Source organism: Nilaparvata lugens, chromosome 3 (genome assembly GCF_014356525.2).
Source record: "Nilaparvata lugens isolate BPH chromosome 3, ASM1435652v1, whole genome shotgun sequence".
Taxonomy (NCBI): Eukaryota; Metazoa; Arthropoda; class Insecta; order Hemiptera; family Delphacidae; genus Nilaparvata; species Nilaparvata lugens.
The window spans coordinates 20,464,275-20,486,539 of NC_052506.1; the positions used below are offsets into that span (position 1 = coordinate 20,464,275).

At 32.1% G+C, this 22,265-nt stretch overlaps 2 protein-coding genes across 5 annotated transcripts in view; one reads left to right on the forward strand and one right to left on the reverse strand.

Moving 5' to 3' along the window:
• Positions 1–1,038: 1,038 nt before the first annotated feature.
• On the forward strand, positions 1,039–4,966 carry LOC111049208 (SPRY domain-containing SOCS box protein 3). Of its 2 annotated transcripts, XM_039423243.1 has the most exons (4): positions 1,039–1,243; positions 2,455–2,555; positions 3,976–4,590; positions 4,634–4,966. In XM_039423243.1, exons 2-4 carry the CDS (start codon positions 2,460–2,462, stop codon positions 4,637–4,639), a joined length of 717 nt encoding a protein of 238 aa, XP_039279177.1. In that variant the 5' UTR covers positions 1,039–1,243; positions 2,455–2,459; the 3' UTR covers positions 4,640–4,966. The 2 variants fall into 2 exon arrangements, with proteins under 2 accessions (XP_039279177.1, XP_022190923.2); XM_022335231.2 differs by lacking the exon at positions 4,634–4,966 and having other exon boundaries at positions 1,040–1,243; positions 3,976–4,625.
• Positions 4,967–11,957: 6,991 nt separating this feature from the next.
• LOC111049060 (collagen alpha-2(IV) chain) overlaps positions 11,958–22,265 on the reverse strand; it is a 76,795-nt gene continuing 66,487 nt past the window's right edge. For 2 of the 3 annotated variants that reach the window (XM_039423239.1, XM_039423237.1), the window contains exons 27-32: positions 22,061–22,230; positions 19,966–20,167; positions 19,227–19,398; positions 18,958–19,072; positions 17,946–18,207; positions 12,287–12,831 (exon numbers count right to left, since the gene is read on the reverse strand). In XM_039423239.1, coding sequence (XP_039279173.1) covers positions 17,950–18,207; positions 18,958–19,072; positions 19,227–19,398; positions 19,966–20,167; positions 22,061–22,230 — 917 coding nt within the window. In that variant the 3' untranslated portion in view covers positions 12,287–12,831; positions 17,946–17,949. Of the gene's footprint in view, positions 12,832–17,945; positions 18,208–18,957; positions 19,073–19,226; positions 19,399–19,965; positions 20,168–22,060; positions 22,231–22,265 lie in introns of all 3 variants that reach the window. The other variant, XM_039423238.1, reaches the window with a different exon arrangement.

Genomic DNA, 22,265 nt, shown 5'->3' on the forward strand with positions numbered 1-22,265 from the left:
CCGACTTTCAAATTAGCATAAAATTTAAATATCTTAGTCCTCCGCCATTTAGGTTCAAATAGATCTTACAAAAAATACCAAAATATTGCTTAGATTATATGATTAATAATTTCTTTGCATTCGAGCCATATCGATAACATAGATTACACAAATTTTAACACAAAATCTAGTACATTTATATAAATATATAGAAATATTTTTGAACTGGCCTACAGTTGCCGCCTATTAACTGCCGTTTTACTATTGGTGCATGCAAATTTTATTCGGTATTCATGCGCCTGGTAACTCTTATTTCCTGAATACATTAAATTATTTTTATTTGGTTTTTTATTTATGCTCTTTGCATGCTAGTTAATATTCTATACATTAATATTAATTCCATGCTACCTAATAATTAGCCACGTGGACGGGTGTTTTTTCATATTGCACACCATCTGATTGCAATAAAGCTCTGCCAAGGGGTTTTGGTCAGATTCTACGTTCCTCGGTTTGATCGATCTCTAGGTCACCGATCCGTGAATACATGTACATAACCTCAATCTTCAAATATTTTATATAATAATCTATTTATGAGCAATAAACTTCCTTCAAATCCTTTTTAGGTTCTTGTACCATTTAGCCAGAATAAGCTGATGCTATCTAATCTTAGTTATTATCTATTTGGCGATATTAGCCAGTTAAATCAACGCTGACAGTTGAAAGTGATTCGTTAATGTGTCAGAGTACTCGACGAAAAACGAAAAACGAATGCTTCCAGTTAAATCGACGCTGACAGTTGAAAGTGATTCGTTAATGTGTCAGAGTACTCGACGAAAAACGAATGCTTCCAGTTAAATCGACGTTGACAGTTGAAAGTGATTCATTAATGTGTCAGAGTACTCGACGGAAAACGAATGCTTCCAGTTAAATCAACGCTGACAGAAAGTGAATTTCAGTTGCGGACGTTGACACTTGATGTCAGTCAGTGAGCTTGTAGGGTGGAAGACGCGAGGGTGATTTCGCGCACGCGTAGTATGAAGGAACGTGTGTGAAGGAGTTTAGTGTACAGGGGTCGATACTACGGTGAGTGTCCAATTCAACATGGAAAGGCTAAAACAACAGACTAGCTGCTAGCTCAATACAAGCCGCTCAATAACGTCAACTGGCATGGAAACATCATAGCATGTAGTAGTATTTTGTGTGTTCAGTGCCCCTGTGTTATTCAGATTTATTTACACCGTAGGGCTTTCGGCTAATTCACACAGTAAGTAGCCTCTGTCAGTATACTTGAACACTTTCCATAGATGTATTTCATTACACTTTTTTTTCATGAATCTGGGAAAAAGAATAATTAACTGGGAATGGAAGTGCTTCAGTACATAGCTTTCCTAATCCATTATCAATATCATTTCAACATAAATAGCATATACATTTTTATCAAACAGATACCTCTAATCTAATCTGAAGCAAAAAATGAATAATTCACTCTGGGAATGGAACTGGAAAATAAATAGCATTTCTAATCAATTATCAAACTTATTTCTACATTTAAATTTGAAGCATATATAGATTTTGATCAAGCAGGCACCTGTAATATAATAACTTATCTGAAGACTGAAGCAAGGCCGGTGATTGATATAATATTTTGATTTCAACATACAGTAGCCTACTACACCCTAATACAACAAAGTGTATGGGCCATTCTAATAATGAGCTGGTGTTATTCAAATAGAAAAAAAAATCATGGGAAATGAATCCAGAATCAAAAGAATGTAGGATAATATTTTGTTGAATAAGTGTATTCAGTAATACAGGAATGGCTATTTGAAATGGGAATAGTTTCAGTATTAATATTCTGTAGAATATAAGTAATGCGTTCAGTAACTTATACAGATAAGAATAATTATTCAGGAAATAATTATGAAAAGTCTACTCAGCATGGACTATTTCTGAGGAATTCAAAGCTTTAAAATGACACATATTGTTATCACCACACCTATAAAATAATTGTTGAAGTGTAACAAAAGTAGTAAAAATAAATAATAGAAATATTCATTTTTTCTATATACCTACACAAATTTCTTGGAAAAAATTCAAGAGTTGAATCTACAGTCGATTATTAAAAAGAGATATTATTTACAAAACTGTTATTTGTGGATGAATAACATTATAGTTTGATAATATTATCAATAATTAGTTTTTTTCATATCTGTTTGTAATAATACTGTACAAGAACCAGAGTATTTCTCATCTAGATATTTCATTTCTGATCCAATGAAGGTATAGCAATAAAAACTTTCAATATTCCACATTTTTTACTTGGGCTACTATATCGATCCCTGATAATTGAATAGGTAATAATTATAGAGTATAAGATACTAAGTATTAAATACTGAGGTATGACAAAGATTCATTGAGAGGTTCTATCCCAAATATTGTTCAGTTTATGAATTTGTCTCCTAATTTTGTTTTCAGATGAAATGGCTGGGGTTATTCGCAATGGCTGCGATGACTTTTGGACTTGGAGCAGATATGCAAGAAGCTCAGAAGTCAAGCTCTTTGGCAGTGGTTTGAAAGTGAGAATTCATTTAACTGTATCAACATCAATATTCATAATATTGTAATATCATCAATTTTGATAGATCTTTCAATGAAAAATATTTGGTTACATTATCATTGTAAGGTAGCGGTATGATATTACGTTTGAGAACAGTGCTTAATGATTATGCTTATTGATTATTCTAATGATTTCGAAATCTTTTATTGATTTATTAAAAAAGCCTGCCTATTAAAGATAAAATTAAGATTGACAACAAAGAGTAACCCATCTAGTAATTATGAATATTATTTCAGTAGCCACATAGCTTCCATTTAATTTATCCAATGTCATGGATCAAGCTTCTAATTTTTTTATTCACTTCAACAAATATTTTGTAGAAAACATAAATCTTCTCAGGAAATAAGAGATAGATTTTTAATTCATTGAAGATTTTTGTTGGATTCCGATGGTTCCCCAATAAATTTTCACTTGAATTCATCGAAAATATTGATCAGCAAATACCAAGATATTCCAATTGAAAAATGAATATCTTAAAAATTACCTTATTTTCAAATCAGTTCAAAATATTCTCAAATTTACAGAAAATACCATAATATTATTCTTCATACACCAAATTCACTTTCAGGTTTATATATTAATTGTACTACAACATGATTGATATAGTAAGGTAGATAAGAGTATCAAAACTGCAGTTAGGCATTCAAATTTTAAAATTGGGAACAATTTTAAATTACCAAGGGCCGCCTACATGGAAAAACGGCTTGAGATGCCGCCCTAACCAGGATTGAAAAAAATTATATATGCTTTCTACATTCAATTTCATCAATTTATTCTTTCTCTCAACCCAGTTTGGTTCCAGATTTGAATTTTGAAAAACATCCTAATAAACGAGACTCTTTATTTTGCACGTAGCTCAAATCCACCCAATTTCATTCATTAACTCTTTTCATCAACCCGATTCTCGCTCTAGATTTTAATTTGAAAAGCATCGACTCTTAACGACTCTTCACTTTGCAGGTAGCCTATATGCAGGACCTTCCTATATACCAGTATAGGTAGTATAATATAGGAAGACCTGAGGTAGCTCAATTTACTATTTACTCATTTATTTTTCCTCTCAACTCAATTTGACTCCAGATTTCAATATTAAAATAAAAATAAACATTCTAAAGTTGCGTACAGACTTGAGCGTCACGAACATGCGTATTTCACTTTTCATCAGCTGATTGCAGACTATATGTACAGAGACAATAAGCGTAGGATAGCATCAGTTGATGAAAAGTTAAATGCGCGTGTTCGAGGTGCTAAATTCTGTACGCAGCTTTAGATGATGTCTACATTCAATTTCAATAATTTATTCTTTCTCTCAACTCAATTTGGCTGTAGATTTAAAATTGCAAAAAGCCTCCCATTAAACAAGACTTTGTGTTTGTCAGGTAGCGCACTTCCACCCAAACTGGAGCAGCGGCACGGCGGGTGTTCGCGGCACGCGCATCCTCAACAACAGCCGCTACTACTGGGAGCTGCGCGTGTCGCCCCGCATATTCGGCACAAGCATGATGTTCGGCATCGGCACGAAGAAAGCGCGTCTGCACGTGCAACACTTCATCAACCTGCTGGGCGAAAACGAGCACAGCTGGGGCCTGTCGCACAAGGGCCTGCTCTGGCACAACGGCCAGTGCTCGCACTACACGCGGCCCTTCCGCGAGAACGAGGCCACCACCGTCGGCATTCTCTTCGACGGCATCGAGGGCACGCTCACCTTCTACAAGGACGGCGAGTGCCTCGGAGTCGCCTTCGAAGGCCTCAACCTGGTGCGCGAGCCTCTCTACCCGATGGCTTCGTCGACGGCCGCCAAAACCGAAATGACTCTCGTCTACATGAAGCGCGACTTCGTCAACCTGCAGGACCGGTGTCGCGCCGTCATACTCGAAAAGTACAAAACTGAGTCGGAGGTCAGGTCCCTCATGCTGCCTCCGCTTATCAAATCATATCTCACCGAAGCTATGCACAGGACAGTGTATCCAGTGAAAAAAGCTAATATACTAAATATATAGAAACGTGTATCCAGTGAAAAAAGCTAATATACTGAATATATAGAAACATAAAGACCAGGGTATCAAAAAAAAATCATTCCCATTATCAGTGCACATGACAGTGTATCAAGTGGAAAAAGATAATATACTAATTAATAAGAACATGAAAACTTGTAGTACCCTTTATTATTTAAAATATTACAACGACTAGTTTCGACCATAACTTAGGTAATTTTCAAGTTGAAATGTTGAAATGTAATAAAGGGTACGATATGAACATATGCTTATTTTCATATGATTAATTTATTTCTATTCATTATTTTTTGGGTTGAAGTTATTATTTGTTTATTTATTTTCCACATTTCGACTTGAAAATGACCAAAGTTATGGTCGAAACTAGTCGTTCTAATATTTTAAATAATAAAGGGTACTACAAGTTTTCATATTGTTTCTATTAATTTGTAAAAAATTAGCCCATTCAAGTCAAGTGTTTTTATAATATAATAGATATATAGAAACATAAAACAAGGTATCAATTATAAAAAAATCATTCCAGTGAAAAAAGCTAATATACTAAATATATAAAAACATAAAGACCAGGGTATCAATAAAAAATCATTCCCATTAACAGTGCACATTACAGTGTATCAAATGGAAAAAGCTAATATACTAAATATATAAAAACATAAAGACCAGGGTATCAATAAAAAATCATTCCCATTATCAGTGCACATTACAGTGTATCAAATGGAAAAAGCTAATATACTAAATATATAAAAACAAAGACCAGGGTATCAATGATAAAAAATCATTCCCATTATTAGTGCACATGAAAGTGTATTCAGATAAAAAAGTTAATATAAAAAATAAGACCAGGGCATCCAATTTTTGTAAATCATTTCCGTTAGTGAAACAAATGGTTGAAGATATAGTCAATTGACGGATTTCCATAACATATATAAGTGGAAAGAAAATAAGATATTGCATTAATCAATATGCTAATGAATAGCATACAGGTGGAAAAAATATATACATTGCAATAATTTGATCAAATAATACCAATGAATAATAATGATAATGATAATTATTATTATTAAACGAATTTCCCTCTATAGAGACGAGAGACACTTTGAACTGTTAGCATTCATTATGAAAACGCGTTTTTGCTTTCAAGGTGAAATTAAAGTAATATTGTTAATTCCATAGAATTATGTGGAACTGACTGCTTTTATTTCACCTTAATTTGGAGAATTCCATAATATCTCTGCGAATAGTGTAAATTCTATGCTTCTCATTCAATAACTGCTAATGTTTTAAAGTGAATGTTACTATTTACTGTTCTCTCTGTTTTGCCCATATTTGCAGTTGCAGAATTCTTCAGGGAAGATGATGGTTATAGAACATTAATTTGGATTCCCAAAGTTTTAATCTATCATCCTGAAAATACACTGGTAATCGTCAACCCTTATAACACTTCCTTAATATCGCCTTTTATACACTCTATTACATATTTACTTCTACTTTAATTACTAGTCATTCTCATGAGCCATATTTTCTTTGTTTGATTAACCTATTTTATTTTTCAAGAGATATTTTATTTTCCAAGAGGTATAATAGTTTTTTTTATGAAATCTAGACCTACAGAAAACATTAGTTATTTAGAAGTACCGTACGGTACAGTACTCATTGACTTATTCATGTTGAAATGACACAAATCTTTCAACGAGTTGACTGAAATAAGCAATTATGTAACCCATAACTACAGTTGACATTTATTTTATTGTATTAGTTTGTTATTAATGAAATTTCCAATCATTTATATAGAAAAATAGGTTACCAATCTTTTCCACATAAGAGTTATCGTACTTAACTAATATTATTGAAAATAATAGTTATTATTATCCACTGTGTAACATAATCTCATTCACTGAAATGAATATATAGGCCCTAAATAATATCATTAGGGCTTATATAATACATGAAGTAACTTAAATTGATCAAATAAGTGTATTTATTTTACAATAATCTAAAATTACAAAAAAAAAAATTGTCATGAGATATGCAGTACTTCCAAACATATATGGAAGATTCAGGAGAGGATATCAACCGTTCTAGACTCTTTGAAAACTGAAATTATATTATAAAAATAGCATAGGATCATGATTGAACCAACTGTATTATATTTATTTATTGATTGTTTTATCTGCGAGGATATTCTCTAGTCAATTTTATTTATTGGTGTTAACTTAAGCTAAATTGATGTTGTTGTTTATTCATTATTTAGATTGTTTCACTTGCCATTATAATAATGGATAAAAGCTACTGTAATAATATTTTCAATTGGTTTAGTAGCTTACCATTCTCTAAAAAATTATTTCTGTTTCGCAAAATGATTTCAGATTCGATTTGTCTGTAAGCAGTGACACACAGGAAAAATTGAACTTTAAAATAAAAATTTGTTCTCACGTCTACAGTATTGCAATAATTGAATATTGTTCATCATGATAATATCATTATCCCATTTAATCAAAATTGTGTGAATTAGAATCTAATTCATTATTGAAAGAATTAGTGAAGCTCAAGGAGCTGATTGTTCCTTACAAATCATTATTATCATATCAAAATTACTTTTATATAAATGATAAATATAAATAAATCATTGTAATAGAAAACTAGGCTACTTCTCAGCATTCCAATCAGTCTTTTCACAATATCAAGTTCACAAGCTTGATGGCTCATGCTACTTCATCAAACAGGTATAAAACTAAGTTAATGATCTCGTATTATTTTTAATCATTAATTAAATTTATGAGTGCATGTTATATTTATGTTGTTTGACATTCGATGTTGTGTTAAATGTGTAAGTTTGTGATTATGTTTATGTTCTATTTTCCCTAGTCAATTTTGTATTTATTAAATATTTAGTTATGATGTGTAGTAAAATTATTTGGTTATTAACCATGGTGGGATATTTGTGCAATAATCTTTTTCGTATTCACATTACATGCAGATATGAATATAATATCTGCAAGTTGAATTGTGCTTTTAGTTTCAAACTCGAAGTATTTGAATCTTGATTTTCCTGTCTAGTATATTGCATTTTTTAATAAGGAGTTTCTTGGTTCTTCCAGAATAATAGAGCTAGGATGTTCATTGAATCTTATATTTCTAAATATTATTGTAGGAATATCATATTTATAAACTTGAATTATCGCTATCAATTGAAGAGCTCGATTCCAAACGGGCCTAAGTCCATTTTTGTAGAAATTGAAATATCAGCTGATTATTGAACCTTATACATAGACCTTCATTCCTAGCATACTAACTACTCCAAACTATCCTTAGTCACTACAAAATAAATATCACAATATCACGTTTTTTTCCAAAGTGTATCTAAGTCCATTGCTGTTCCTTTCCATTCCAACCTTAGTCCTTTGCGCATGCGCAGAGCATCTTTTTCTGTCTATCTGTCAACAGATTGAAGCCTAACTACCATTTTTACTTCGAGATAAGCGCGTTTTCAAGGGAAGAGAACAGTGAAAGTCAAGAATACATACACTGGGTATTACCAAGAGCATCAAGTGATCAAGAAAATTTATTCAAAAAAATTGGCAAGATATATTCAACTCAGCAAATACAGCACTTGAAGAAACTTATCATATAAGTGACATGAAGAAGGTCCAAGTCCAAGTTTCTTTCCAAAATGTCACCAAGTCCATGGACTTAGTGACATTTTGGAGAAAAAGCAAGGAAATTAACCTATTACACAGAAATTACTTCAAAATATGCAAAATTATTGTATGGAATTCAAAATACACACTTTATACATTGGATTATAAACATTTTCCAACATTTAAGTGATGACTATCAAAAAATCGATTTCCTGAGAAAACCACTTTTGTGACTTGGGCCCGTTTGGAATAGAGCTCTTCAATTAATGTCGGTTCGATGGAAGTGGATGAGGGTTTGTGGATCATAAGGAATTTTTTTGAATCTTCGCTCATATTTTAGTAGAAAAAGTGATTCCGTTCCAGTCTTTCCCAGTGAGTCCGCTCCAGAGTTGACTATCCCAAAAAAATGAACATACCGTGATAATTGGAAATGTTTCTTACTTATTTTTATTCTATGTCAAGTAGTATGTAACCTACTGATATATGTAACATATTCCTTGAAAATGAATAATTTATTCAACCTGTACTATATGAGTATTGAATAAGCTATTTTTGTATGAATATATTATCATTAATTCATAAGCTATAAGTGTATTTTGTCTAATTATGTAAAAAAGTGCTATTTTCTGCAGAGCTAGAATATTTTTGAATAACATTGTGTGGGGTTTTAGAAGATAATTTTGTGCGCACTGAATATGTTCCAAAACTAATGAATATTTTAGACCAACAAGCTTTCACTCGAATAAGTCTATTATTCAAAATGAATATCCTAATCTACAATCTTTATCGAGACTAATTTCTGGTACGTACTCAAATACTAGATTAATTTTATTGGGAATTTTTTAAAATCCTAAACTATAACATAATGAATGTGATCATCTGGAAATATAAAACACTTCAAGTCGAATTTAATTTTTCAAGTTTCTATTATGATGAAACCTTGTGCACAGCACTGCAAATCGCATGATGGTGACAGGAGCGGGAGCGGGATAATTTCCAAGCCGTGGTTGAATGGTTGAAATCGTCACCGTCAAGCGATTCACAGTGTTGTGCGAATAGCTACAGCCTCATTCTTATTTTGAACAGTTCGGAATACCTTTATTACAGAGTATATGGTACAAAACATACATCAGGCTTGAATACTGGTTAAAATTGAGATACTGCCTTTTGTTTCGTCCGATCGCTTCTCCGTCCAGAATCACATATATTTGCTTAGTATTTCAGAAATAGTGAACCAGGAATCCTTCAAGTCTTTAACGGAAATCCACAAAACAGGATAAAAGTATAGATCGAACATACGGGTTTCTTCTATAAGCAATAACTTTCTTACCAAATAATGCCTTCTCGAATTTATATGTGTTGAGATAATTTAGTTGTAAAATTATGAATGTTTCTGATTAAAGTTACGACAAAAATACTCCCTTTTTGAGATACATAGGCTAATTTATGTTCCTTCAAGGCTGTGCAAAGGCTAAAAATAAACTTTAGATTTGTATATATCATCAAGCTATCAAAATGAAAAAAATTTTCTCAAGAAAACATTTTTTCCGATCATTACTTTTTGAGATATGAGCGCCTAAAGTTTAAAGTTTTGGTACAGAACATTTCAAGTTAGGTAAGAGATGAATTAATGAAATTCAAAGGATAGATTCTTCATGGTATTGTTGATCTAATAAAACAAAAATTTTCTGAAAATATCAATTTTTGAGAAAGTTATTCAATTTACTAAAAATGACCTAAAATAACTTTTTTTGAGTCATTTTTGGTAAGTTAAATAACTTTCTCAAAAATTAATATTTTCAGACAGTTTTTGTTTTAATAGATTAACAATACCCATAAAGAATCTATCCTTTAAATTTCATTAATTCATCTCTTACCTAACTTGAAATTTTCTGTCCCTAATATTTAAATTTTAGACGCTCGTATCTCAAAAAGTAGTGATCAGAAAAAAATGTTTTTTTGAGAAAACTTTTTCATTTTGATAGCTTGATGATATACAAATCGAAAAACTTTGAAAAATATCACCAGTGGAAAGTTTATTTTTAGCCTTTGCACAGCCTTAAGATAGACGAACTAGTTTGATGAGTATGAAAAGATTATGACATGGTTCCATTTTATGATTTATTGCATTTTCATTAATAATCCTGGACGATCAAGCCCACCGACTTAGTAGCCAAGCTTATATCTTTCTCAAGATTCATATTTCCCATCCCTAGCACTTAATATTTTATCGAGTGATATAATGATTGAATAATATGATTATTATGTATTTTTCAATTAGATATGGTTTTCTGTATACTATTATCCAACTATTCTTAACCTAGGAATAATTGAGGATAAAAACCGTGGATATCTTTCTACGTGCCATACAGTGTTAGATAAAATTGTATAGAGTTGAGTTGAAGTCAATTAATCAATTATGTATATTTAACCTACATTGGTTTTTGGTTGATTTATATTCATGTCTTTGAAGAATGCTAATAAATTTTGATGAATATTTTTGAATGGTTTTTGAGGTAATGATTTATTGAGGTATTTTTGATTATGCTGAGCGAAGAAGACCCAATAATTTGTATGCTTTCACTGAATTAAAGATCGTAAATTTTGGAAATCAAAAACTTAATTTTATTTACACTAGGTACCTGGAATTATGTCGTCCATAAAACAATAAAGTACAAGTTTTTTAATTTGTAACTGTGCACTGCGATTATTCAACGTAAAATATTTGCGCTCACTTTCAGTATGTAATCTTATCAAATTTATTGTGATTATTTATATTGATTGTTTCATACATCCTAATACAGAGAGGCCACCCATTTTAAAATAAAAAAATCACGAGTAATTCACGGTTTTCCAAAGTAAAATTTCAAATTTTCCAGGTAGAGTTCCGGTATTTGAGGAACAAGATACATTTGTAGAAAATTTATTATTAAAATCTTCCATGACGGATTGCGAATAGCGTATTTAAATTTCTAAATATATTGATAATTTTTGACACTACAGTCTATTTTTGTGAGGAATTAGCACGTTCTTTTAACTACTCATGTGTGTGGAGTGCTTTCGAACAGGGTCCATTTTCAATACTCAGTGAGTAGTAAAAAAACGAAAAATTCCTCACAAAAATAGACTACAATGTCAAAGTTATCAATACATTTGAACATTTATGTATTCTGAGTCATACTTTTACTAATGAAGCCATATATATAAGTATGTAGCCTACAGTACCATTGCCGATTCCGGCTGTTGGTGACTTTATCCTTGAAGAAAGTCTCATTCTAAAGAGAATGAAGCCATCAAAATATTTAATTTTGAAATGTTATTAATTTATATCATGACTAAAAATATGATCATTTAAAAATAAACGATAAGCGAGCGCCAAATTTTTTCACACTTTATGATTGGAATACTGTTATCAGTACATTAAGAAGCATTTAAAAAAGGCAACCCTAAAATTATTGGAAGTTTACTAATTAAATATGTACTTCTTTACTAAATTAATTGAAATTTATGAAAAATTCATGAGTAATTGGAAAACTTCATGAGGAATTAGAAAAATTCATGAGGAATTCAGGGTTTTTCCCGGTTAGTAAAATCATGAGGAATTCAAGGATTTCCCGGTAGGTAGCCACCCTTTAATATTGTAAGGGGCAAGACACTCATGTTCATTGAAGAGGTATACAGTTGTTTATTTTGAAATTTACAACGCACAAACTCATTTCATGAATGATTTATCACGACTCACGACAATAAATGTATTATAATTTATTATTATTACATAAATATTCATTCACAATTGTTTCAAAGTTACATAGAGAGGATTCAAGTCCATAATTCAAGTCCACTATATGTTTTGGCACAATATGAACACATAAAAAATTACATTTCGTCATAAATAAATTATTGCAGAAGTTTCAATGAACTAAATTAGTATACTCTAAAAGTATGATAACAGTTTGGTAATTTCAATATAAAAAGGATAGTGAATTATATGATAATAATAAAAAATCGATGTATTTGCAGAATGAGGTGGAATTGGAGCTAAATACAACTAAACACGTTATACGCCAGTAAAGCTACACACACGCACACATGTACACACACATAACAGTCACCAAAGTCCTTAAAGATGCATAGACTCACATGCAGCGCTAGTGTCGTACTTGGAATTGAAATCGGCCATTGAGGGGGCAACCTATAAGATTATTACATACCAATGCCTTTGTAATCTATAATATTACAAATATATAGATATAATATCTCGTGCTAAATACCCCAATGGCGGCCTTCAATTTCAAGTAAGAGATATCATTAGCAAGACATAGGCATTGTGGGTCTATATCTTTAAGGTCTTTGACAGTCACACAAAGAAGTTCTGAAATAACGTTGATATACATAAATATGTTACATATAAATGGCAGTGAGAACATGAATCTCCAACTAAGCAACGGCAACTGTGTAAAGTGAAATTAGAATGTAGACTTGATGAGTTTTAACTCCGATGACGAATGGTTTAGAGGCGCCCAGCCAAGGTATTTGGTTGCCAGGCGCTGATGTTAGAAGAATACATGCTGCTTCGAATAAATTTCTGCAAATAGAAAATTAATAGTAGAAAAAGAAGAAATAAGAAATTGTATCCATATACACTTCATTTCTCCGAATTCGTCAGAGACATTTCAAAATGCCTAATCACTCAAGAGCTTTATATTTTTTGAAATAAGAGAGCTATTAAGAGTGAAAGATAGTCATCTATAAACTATAATTAATTTCACAAATGGAGTAATGGTGAGAAATTAGCATGACATAGGAGAACTCACGCTATTGCAATTCAATGCCACGCCTTGTTTTACCACATTATTCGCAGCAAGTGATTAAAGAGTACATTGCAAATTACAGTTTTAACAAGAATAGAAACACAATGGCCCATATGAATAAAACCAGAGCAAATGCTCATTAGCAAGCATAAGGTTTTAAGGAGCATTGGAGCATAAGGTTTTGCTCATGAGCAAAAGGTAGAAGCAAAAGCATTTGCTCATTTTTATATGAATAAGCTTTACCTTATGCTCCTGAACTCTGGAGCAAATGCTCACGTATTTTTAAGATTTTTCATCAGCTGATTCGCTTTTATAGCCTTATTTTGTTTTTATAGCTCACAGAAGCGCTAAATATGCAAGTAGGGTGCACCGCTTGTGTAGGCGTTGTCTGCTCTGTTTTCTATTTATAAATAGTTTTAGGTTAGTTGAGTTTAGAATTTTGAAATAATAGCGTGGAAAATGTCATCTCTATAATAATCTTCAGCATATTCTTATAATATCAATAGCCTTCTTATAATCGTCTACACTCTCATCTTCTTAAATGCCTATTTCTTATTTTGTGATGGCTATCTTTATATCAGGTATTTATTGTATTTATTCTTCTGTAGGAATAATGGTGATATATCATGGTTGAATCTAAAAAGAGTTTTATAGTTCTCAACTATTGGTTGTGATAGTATCTGATAATCTGGTATAGTTTCCTCTTCCTCATACGAATTAGTTGAGTCATTTCACTATGAGCAGAAGGTGAAAAGCTGCTCTAGACTAGACTCACCTTTTTTGAAGCATTTACTTCAAAAGTTGAGCAAATGCTCTAGTTTATTCATACAATTTTGAGTATAAGCTTTTACATTTGAGCAAATGCTCAAACAATTTTTTGATGAGCATGAGCAAAAGGTTTTGCTCACATTTATTCATAGAAAATTAAGCAATTGCTCCATATTTTAGAAGTATAAGCAAATGCTCAACTTTATTCATATGGCCCATTGCTTCATTAAGGATTCGAACAGGAAAGAATGACTTGATACAAATACATGAAGATAGTAACTATTGAATCTATTAGTAAACATTTATAACCTGACGATGGTGTGATTACCAAAACTAGTAGTTACGTTACAATTTGTATTCTTGATTTATTATTCTATTAATTTTAAAAGGTATTATAATTCTATTTTATAAATACAAGAAAGTAGCCCTGAGTTCATACATTTAAAAAACATGAAGATAGATATCCTAACTACTGCACTTCAGGTCAGAATGGGAGAATTCAGACTATGATTGGATATAAAAGACTACTTTCCAATTTACACTATTTATAAAAATGAAATCAATATGGGAGAGAACAAGAAATTTCAAAATTTAATCGATTCATAAATTTTTATTTCTTTTTAATGCTTATTATTCCTAGTTGTTAAATAAGTTAGATGAATGAATTTTATGTACAAGTCAAACGCTATATTTTTCTTACAATTCGATTTCGTATGCTAATGTAAATTTGATCATTTCTAACTAAATTTGAAATGTATAATAATAATAGAAGAAATATTAGTTGATATGGGATATATAATTAGAAAAAAACAAGTAAGCGCACAAAATAAACACCACCAAGTCTAGCATCAGAATCAATATTCAGAATAATATCATGATTTACGATAATGATTGCTAATACCAAGGATAATGATTACGATAAACTCATATTCTTTGTCAAATCAGAACATCCTACAATACGATGGATTGGAAGTGATATAGGCTACCGAATAATACACGAACGATAATATAGAAATAATTAAATTTGATAAATAGAAAAATAATTTTCTAATTTTTTGATCAACCCAGATTCAAAATTCGTAATAGGTTGGACTTTGAAATTTGGTAGAGAATTAATTTTCAGGTAATCCAGTTAATTCTCTCCCAATCATTGGGAATAATAATTTTTGGTTATCCTCTTCCTAAAGAATTTTTGTGGCCTATGCAACAAACTAAAGTTCTTTAAATAAATAAAACTGAATGCTTTGCTGTTTAAACATCCGCCAATTTATGAAGACACTAACAATATTATAGCATAGTAGTTTCAAATTGCATTTTATGTTGTACAGTATATATTGTTTAATATTTCCAAATCATACTCACTTTTTTATTCAATTGAAAGTATGCTACGTTGTAAGCTATTTACCTGCATATAAGCCTGTATATATTGTGATCTGCATGAGTAAGGTAATTTAATTAAAGACTAACTTGATTAACCCTATTATTTTTTTAATAAATAATACGAAATTCCTTCATATTGAGATTTAATTTAATAAACACAAAATATTTCCAATGAATATATTACGTATTAGCATATCACTAATTATTCATAAAATTAAAAACTTAATACTGCTATTTAAACAGTGGTTATAATATAGTATATTATACATTATACTATAATAAAGGAAAGAACTGGCTTATACACGTACAGGATGGGAAAATTATGTTTGGTGCACCATCACGTCTGAACTACTGAACTGATTTAACTTGAAATTTTGCAAATAGATTCTTAATCAACCGAGGATGGTTATAGACCTATTTTTAATTCTTCAAGATTCCATTGCGTCAAGTTTTAAAATAGACTCCTGCAGAGCACGGGTTGCCTGCTAGTGATAAATAAAATACACACTACTTAAGAAATGATAACAGTGAGAGATAATGATAACTATGCTATTATTCATCTAGACCTTCAAATCTTTTTTCTTTAACACCTGGTGCTATCGGTTTCTTTTTTCATCCTTTTCCTTATCTTTCTTCCCCCATCCCATCCTTTCCTACCTACCGTCTATTTACTTTTCCTGATTTCACCTTCTCAAGGATTGAAGGTTTTCCTAGTACATGGATATCCATAGTTGGAAAAATCCTTCAATCTTCCACCCTTACTTTTTTGCACCACTTTCTTTTTATTTTGTTCTAATTTATTTATGTATTGTTGTTGTTGTTTGCATGTATTCTTTTTGTTAATCTCTGTATCAAACTTATATATGTGTCTGTGTGTGTGTGAAATAAATGAATAAATAAATTGAAATTGAATTTAAATAGGTTTGTGATAGAGTTACTCACTGGACTAGGTATTTCTGATGCAGACTTGACAGCGACTGACACGCGTGCGCAGATAGCCGGCCTTGAGCGTCTTCTTCTCGGGCGCGCGGAACTGGTCCTGCAGTTCGATGGTGGCCAGCCAGAAGCTGAGCTTGTTGGCGAAGTAGTGGCACGAGCCTCGCGCTCCGTTGCACTCGATGAACGGCGTCGCCCTAAAGTCCTCCAGGCACGAACCAGGACTCGAGAGCGATTGGCCGCCGCCCTCTGCGCCTGCCGCTGTGTGCTGGAACGTCACATCATCAAATATATATTTCGAATTTCTTTGAAAAGTCAGAGGTGAGATAGCGCGCTACCATACATACTTATCAAAAGTATATGTTTTTTCTTTATTCTTCATTAATTTATTCTTTTTTACAATGAAGCACAGATCGGGAGAGAAAAACTAAGAATTCCTTGTACTATTTCTCTCCCAAATTTAGGTAACATTAAAAGTCCAAATGAGGTTATGTCTTCAAGATTTACACAAAATTTTCTGTCCAAAAATATTTATACAAATCATTCTTTTAAATTTGGATGTTGTCAAAACCAAATAACAATAATTTATGACACTCAGTTATTTTTAAAATAGAGAATATTCATATATTATACATTACACTATAATAAAGGAAAGAACTAGCTTATACACGTACCTACAGGATAAGAACATTATGTTTGGTGCACCATCACGTCTGAACTACTGAACTGATTTACTTGAAATTTTGCAAATAGATTCTTAATCAACCAAGGATGGTTATAGGCCTATTTTCAATTCTTCAAGATTTCATTGCGTCAATTTTTCAGTTTGTCAAGTTTTGAAATAGACCCCTGCAGAGCAAGGGTTGCCTGCTAGTGATAAATAAAATACACACTACTTAAGAGATAATAATGAGGAATAAGAATAACTTTTTCCTCCACCTACTGTCAAAAGTACTTACTTTACTCCCTGAAACATGATACTAAAGTGTCACTTTTTCGCTCTCGGTACTAAAAAACAGAAAAACTCCCTAGGGAGTAAAAGTGACTCCATTTAAATAACATGGGAAGCATCTCTATTTTAAACACATACATTTGGAATAGGTCAGAAGGTCTAAGCTCAGATGAGGAAGCATATAGAGTAGTCATTAAACCAACTAAATTCAATACCTCAACCAGACATTTGATCGATATATAAAATTTATGTTTGTATGCTGAAATTATTATTACAAACTTCATATCACTATACTAAAAAAATGTATATATTTTTTTCTTTTATTCCATGTTATCCAAAATATCAGCCAACGAATATTACTTATTAACTAATCAAATTTGAAACGGGAACTTCATCATAGCTGTAGTTTTGGGCTGTCATTGTTGTTACAACTTTAGCCGACAGATAGTTGCATATAGAAAAGAATAGTTGAATAGTTGCATATAGAAGTTGCAGATAGTTCCCCTCTGTCGGAGGAGAACTGTGATTACAAGCCAGTTGTTTCTGTTTACTTTTTAGATTATGTTGTAACACATTGTTTGGTCACATACGTTTTTAAAAATTATTTTATTAGCAGTTTTTATAAAAATGTAGGTGGAGGAAAAATGTTGTGTATATCACGAGTGAAAAATGTTTTTTCTCCCTCAGGAAAATTGTTGCCCTCGGGCTTCGCCTCGGGCTTCAAACTTTTCCCTCAGGGGAAAACAGCACTTTTCACTCTAGATATACAAATAAATATTATGAACATGTGAACTCAAATAGTGAGAGATAATGATAGCTAGGCTATTATAGGTTTGTGATAAAGTTACTCACTGGACTAGGTATTTCTGATGCAGACTTGACAGCGACTGACACGCGTGCGCAGATAGCCGGCCTTGAGCGTCTTCTTCTCGGGCGCGCGGAACTGGTCCTGCAGTTCGATGGTGGCCAGCCAGAAGCTGAGCTTGTTGGCGAAGTAGTGACACGAGCCTCGCGCTCCGTTGCACTCGATGAACGGCGTCGCCCTGAAGTCCTCCAGGCACGAGCCGGGACTCGACAGCGATTGGCCGCCGCCCTCTGCGCCTGCCGCTGTGTGCTGGAACGTCACATCATCAAATATATATTTCAAATTTCTTTGAAAAGTCAGAGGTGAGATAGCGCGCTACCATACATACTTATCAAAAGTATATGTTTTTTCTTTATTCACTTATTAGAAACATTTTTAAACAAGAACCGAAAAACAAACTGATTTTGTTTTTGAAACATGTGAAATAGACTGAAAAACTACGTGAGGTGTTTCCTTACATCAACATAAAAAATATCCAGTAAATATAGGTTTTAAAATGATTTATTACCGAGATAATAATGACGGAAGATTTTACATTTTTCTTCAAATTTTCAATTTTATAATTTAGTGGCGGCGTCATGCACTACCTCCGTAAACACGTGTTTACGGAGGTAGTGCCTCATGAGGGTACTTGAGTAAGTGATCAATTCTCATGGAAAAACAGCTGAGAAATGCAATTAAGGCAGTTATCAATTCTGTAACTTTGATCGTTATTGAGAAAATGGATGGAATTTGCTAGAAAATTCATCTTTTAACTTCAAAATGATAGAAATATTACTTTAGGATATTACTTTATTGTTGACTGGTGATTGAATTATGTAACATTGTAAAGAATTCAATTCCAAGAAAAAATGTCCAGTAGTCTTTTCGTTTAAAACGCACCCAAACCTCCCAAATAGGATTTAAAGGAAATGAAACCGATTAAAAAGCATTTTTGAAAATATTCATGTTTTATATCAATGGAAATTGGAAAATATTACCAGTGAAATAATGACTTACCATGACAAAACTGTATCCCATCCAGAGACCGCCCCAGCCTTCTGGACAGTCTGGTACTTCAACACTTTGACTATGGACAGCTATCACATTGGCTGGTGCTTCACACACTACACACCTGCAATATTCAATAGACCAATGAGTTATAAAAATGATTTGTTTTCATCAATAAATAAAAGCTCACAATATTTTATGAGAACAAATTATAATTTTTTAAATTATTGAAACCCTTTTGAAAACGTTTTGAAGAACCACAATATTTTTCTACTCACCGTGAGATGTATTCCCTAATTCCAGTTTCTTCTACGGGCATCATAGGTATCGGCGAGTTGGTACTCAACCAGTATGACTTGTCGTTTCTGCTGGCGTAATTGCACACGTTGTTCATATCACAGAACAGGAATGGCATGGTTGAGAACTTCCTAACACATGAACCAGCAAAGCCTGGAATAATTTCAAGAGAAATGAGTAAATTGAGTGAATTATTTGTGTGTCATCCTCAATTATTACAATATTATTTTATATTTAATGTTGGCAGTCCCAACATTTTTCATCTCATGTTGGCAGTACCAAAAATTGCATTGATAATATTGTATTACTCATGTGACAACGTCTATTTGTATTATATACTCTGTATACAACATTGTATTGAATTTCATTCTGCAATTATGTATTTTTGATTTTTTCCGCAATAAAAAATGTTTTCTATCCGTTAGACCTATGGTATATTTAGCATCTATATTCACAATCTGAAAAGCAGGCAAAATACTATCTTCAATTATATGCAGTATAAATAATATTGTGATAAAAAATAACGAGAATGTTCTTCAAATGATATGTAATAAATATTTGAATAAAATGATATTGTTTTACAAAAATTATGATCTTTTACAGACATTTTATATTATTAGGGGATAGAAAATGGAGAATATATTATTGGTGAGGTTTCTACTAGAAGACTACAAGTCTTTATAAAAAACTTGAAATGAAAAGATAAATGTGAAACCATACCTAAGTCTTGATGATGTGCTTTCTCGTTTCCTTCAATGTAGAGCAAACTGTAACCATCCCATAGTTTGATATGTCCTGGATAGCAAACTGGTACGGACGCAGCTTGACTGTGCTTAACCAGCAGGATTCCAGTCATGTAGTCTCTTTGTTCTGAGCATGGTTGACCTGGTATACCTGCGTCACCAACCAATCCTTGTTCACCCTGGACAAAATTGAAAATGTTAAAAATGTCAATAATAAATATCAATAATAATAATAATAATATTCGTATGGCTTTTATTGGTGGGAAGTTCCTGACGGAAGTTCCACCTCGCCCATTTAAGCCGTCAATGGGCCTCACGACTGACATACTTCAGCCGGGACTGACAGTTTAACGTGCCCATCCGATAACACGGGAGTGACCTGTTCAAAACCTTTTGGTAATGAGCGGGTTTGAACCGGGGATCTTGCTACACAAGCACTCTACCGACTAGACCACGGATCACTCCGAATGATAAAAAAGATAAAATGTGAGAATAGTTAAGGAAATGAGAAAAATTATTAAAAATTCAATTAAGAATGATAGCCTATGAGTTTTTGTTCTATTGGGAGATTTCAGGTTCTAGAAAAACCTTACGGCAGTTAAAGAGATTTTCAATTTTATTTCTCACACATTTAATAAAGCTAACAGAGCTGAAAATACCATACAATAGACTATAAATTCTTTCTTTGATGTGATCCTACTCATACCACTAAATTGTATTTAACTTTCAATGATTCCCTAACTCAAATATATAATAAAAGTTGCATCAATATTGTATTGTATTCTCTATTGAAATACGTACCAAATGTATTGATTCAGACTATATAATTACTATACAAATTATTGTCTTTTTTCGTTAGGGCTACTCTTGAATAGAAATAAAAATCTGAGTAGGCTACCCTTAGATTTTAAACAATTTTAAAAAAGGGTAGGCTACTTGGATTTTTATTTGTATTTCTAATTACTATACTGTATAATTACTAAGATCAGGTCATCTATATTGATGACTCCAAAAATGTCTTTACCATTGCACAGCTGTTTAATGGCATCGACCTTCCGCAAATTAATAAAAATAAATTTTCTACTCGTGATATTTATCAAGCTATCAAAATAAAAAAGTTTTTCAGGAAAATATTTTTTCCGGTCATTACTTTTTGAGATATGAGCGCCTGAAGTTTGAATTTTTGGGACAGAAGATTTCAAATTCGGTGAGATATAAATCCATGAGATTTAAAGGATGGAGATTCTTCATGGTTTTGTTGATCTAGTAAAACAAAAATTTTCTGAAAAAATCAATTTTTGGAAAAGTTATTCAATTTACCAAAGATAACTCAACTAAAAGTTATTTTTGGTTATTTTTAGTAAAGTGAATATTCTGAGATTATCTTAAAAATTTATATTTTCAGAAAATTTTTGTTTTACTAGATCAACAATACCATGAAAAATTTATCCTATAAATCTCATGGATTTATCTCTTACCGAATTTGGAATGTTCTGTCCCAAAAATTTCAACTTTGAGCGCTCATATATAAAAAAATGTTCTTCTGAGAAACTTTTCATTTTGATAGCTTGATGATAACAAATCGAAATACTTCGAAAAATATTAGGAGTAGAAAGTTTATGTTTAGCCTTTGCACAGCCTCAAACGGTCTGTTCGCAACTTTAGAACGTAACCAATTTTGCAATTCATTCAACAATATAAAACATTTTGTAATTTTGAAAAATATGTATTCAAAATGGAGAGTTAATGGACCTGTTTTCCCTTTTTAAAAAGGGTACTTAAATTTCTATTTTTATTTATCCTCAGAACAAATTTAAGTACCCTTTTTAAAAAGGGAACTTGGATTTCTATTTTTATTTATCCTCAGAACAGATCTATTAAAAAGGGAACTTTTTAAAAAGGGAACTTAGATTTATATTTTTATTTATATTCAAGAGTAGCCCTAACGGAAAAAGACTGTTCTGAGGACTATGGGGATTGGAATACCAGGAAAGCCCGGGAAGCCTCCAATTATTGATAGAACTGGATAGAAAATCAGTGTGACAGAAGCGATCAATGATTGTAGAACCCACCCTAAGTCCTGGCAATCCTCTGACTCCAGGTTCTCCCTTATCTCCCGGAAGTCCTGGTTCTCCAGCCAAACAATTCCTTCCCGGTGGTCCCTGCTCTCCTTTGGGTCCGACCAGACCATCCATTCCATCCATTCCATCTGCTCCCGGTGCTCCGGGTTTGCCAGGGAAGCCTGAGCAAAAATAACAAATATAGATAAAAATACTG

What these genes read in the sequence shown, in the direction of transcription:
- LOC111049208 (XM_039423243.1), top strand. Translation starts at nt 2,460, where the DNA reads ATGGCTGGGGTTATTCGCAATGGCTGCGATGACTTTTGGACTTGGAGC. An exon ending in TCTTTGGCAGTGGTTTGAAA is followed by an intron (nt 2,556 to 3,975) that starts GTGAGAATTCAT and finishes TGTGTTTGTCAG; the next exon opens with GTAGCGCACTTCCACCCAAA.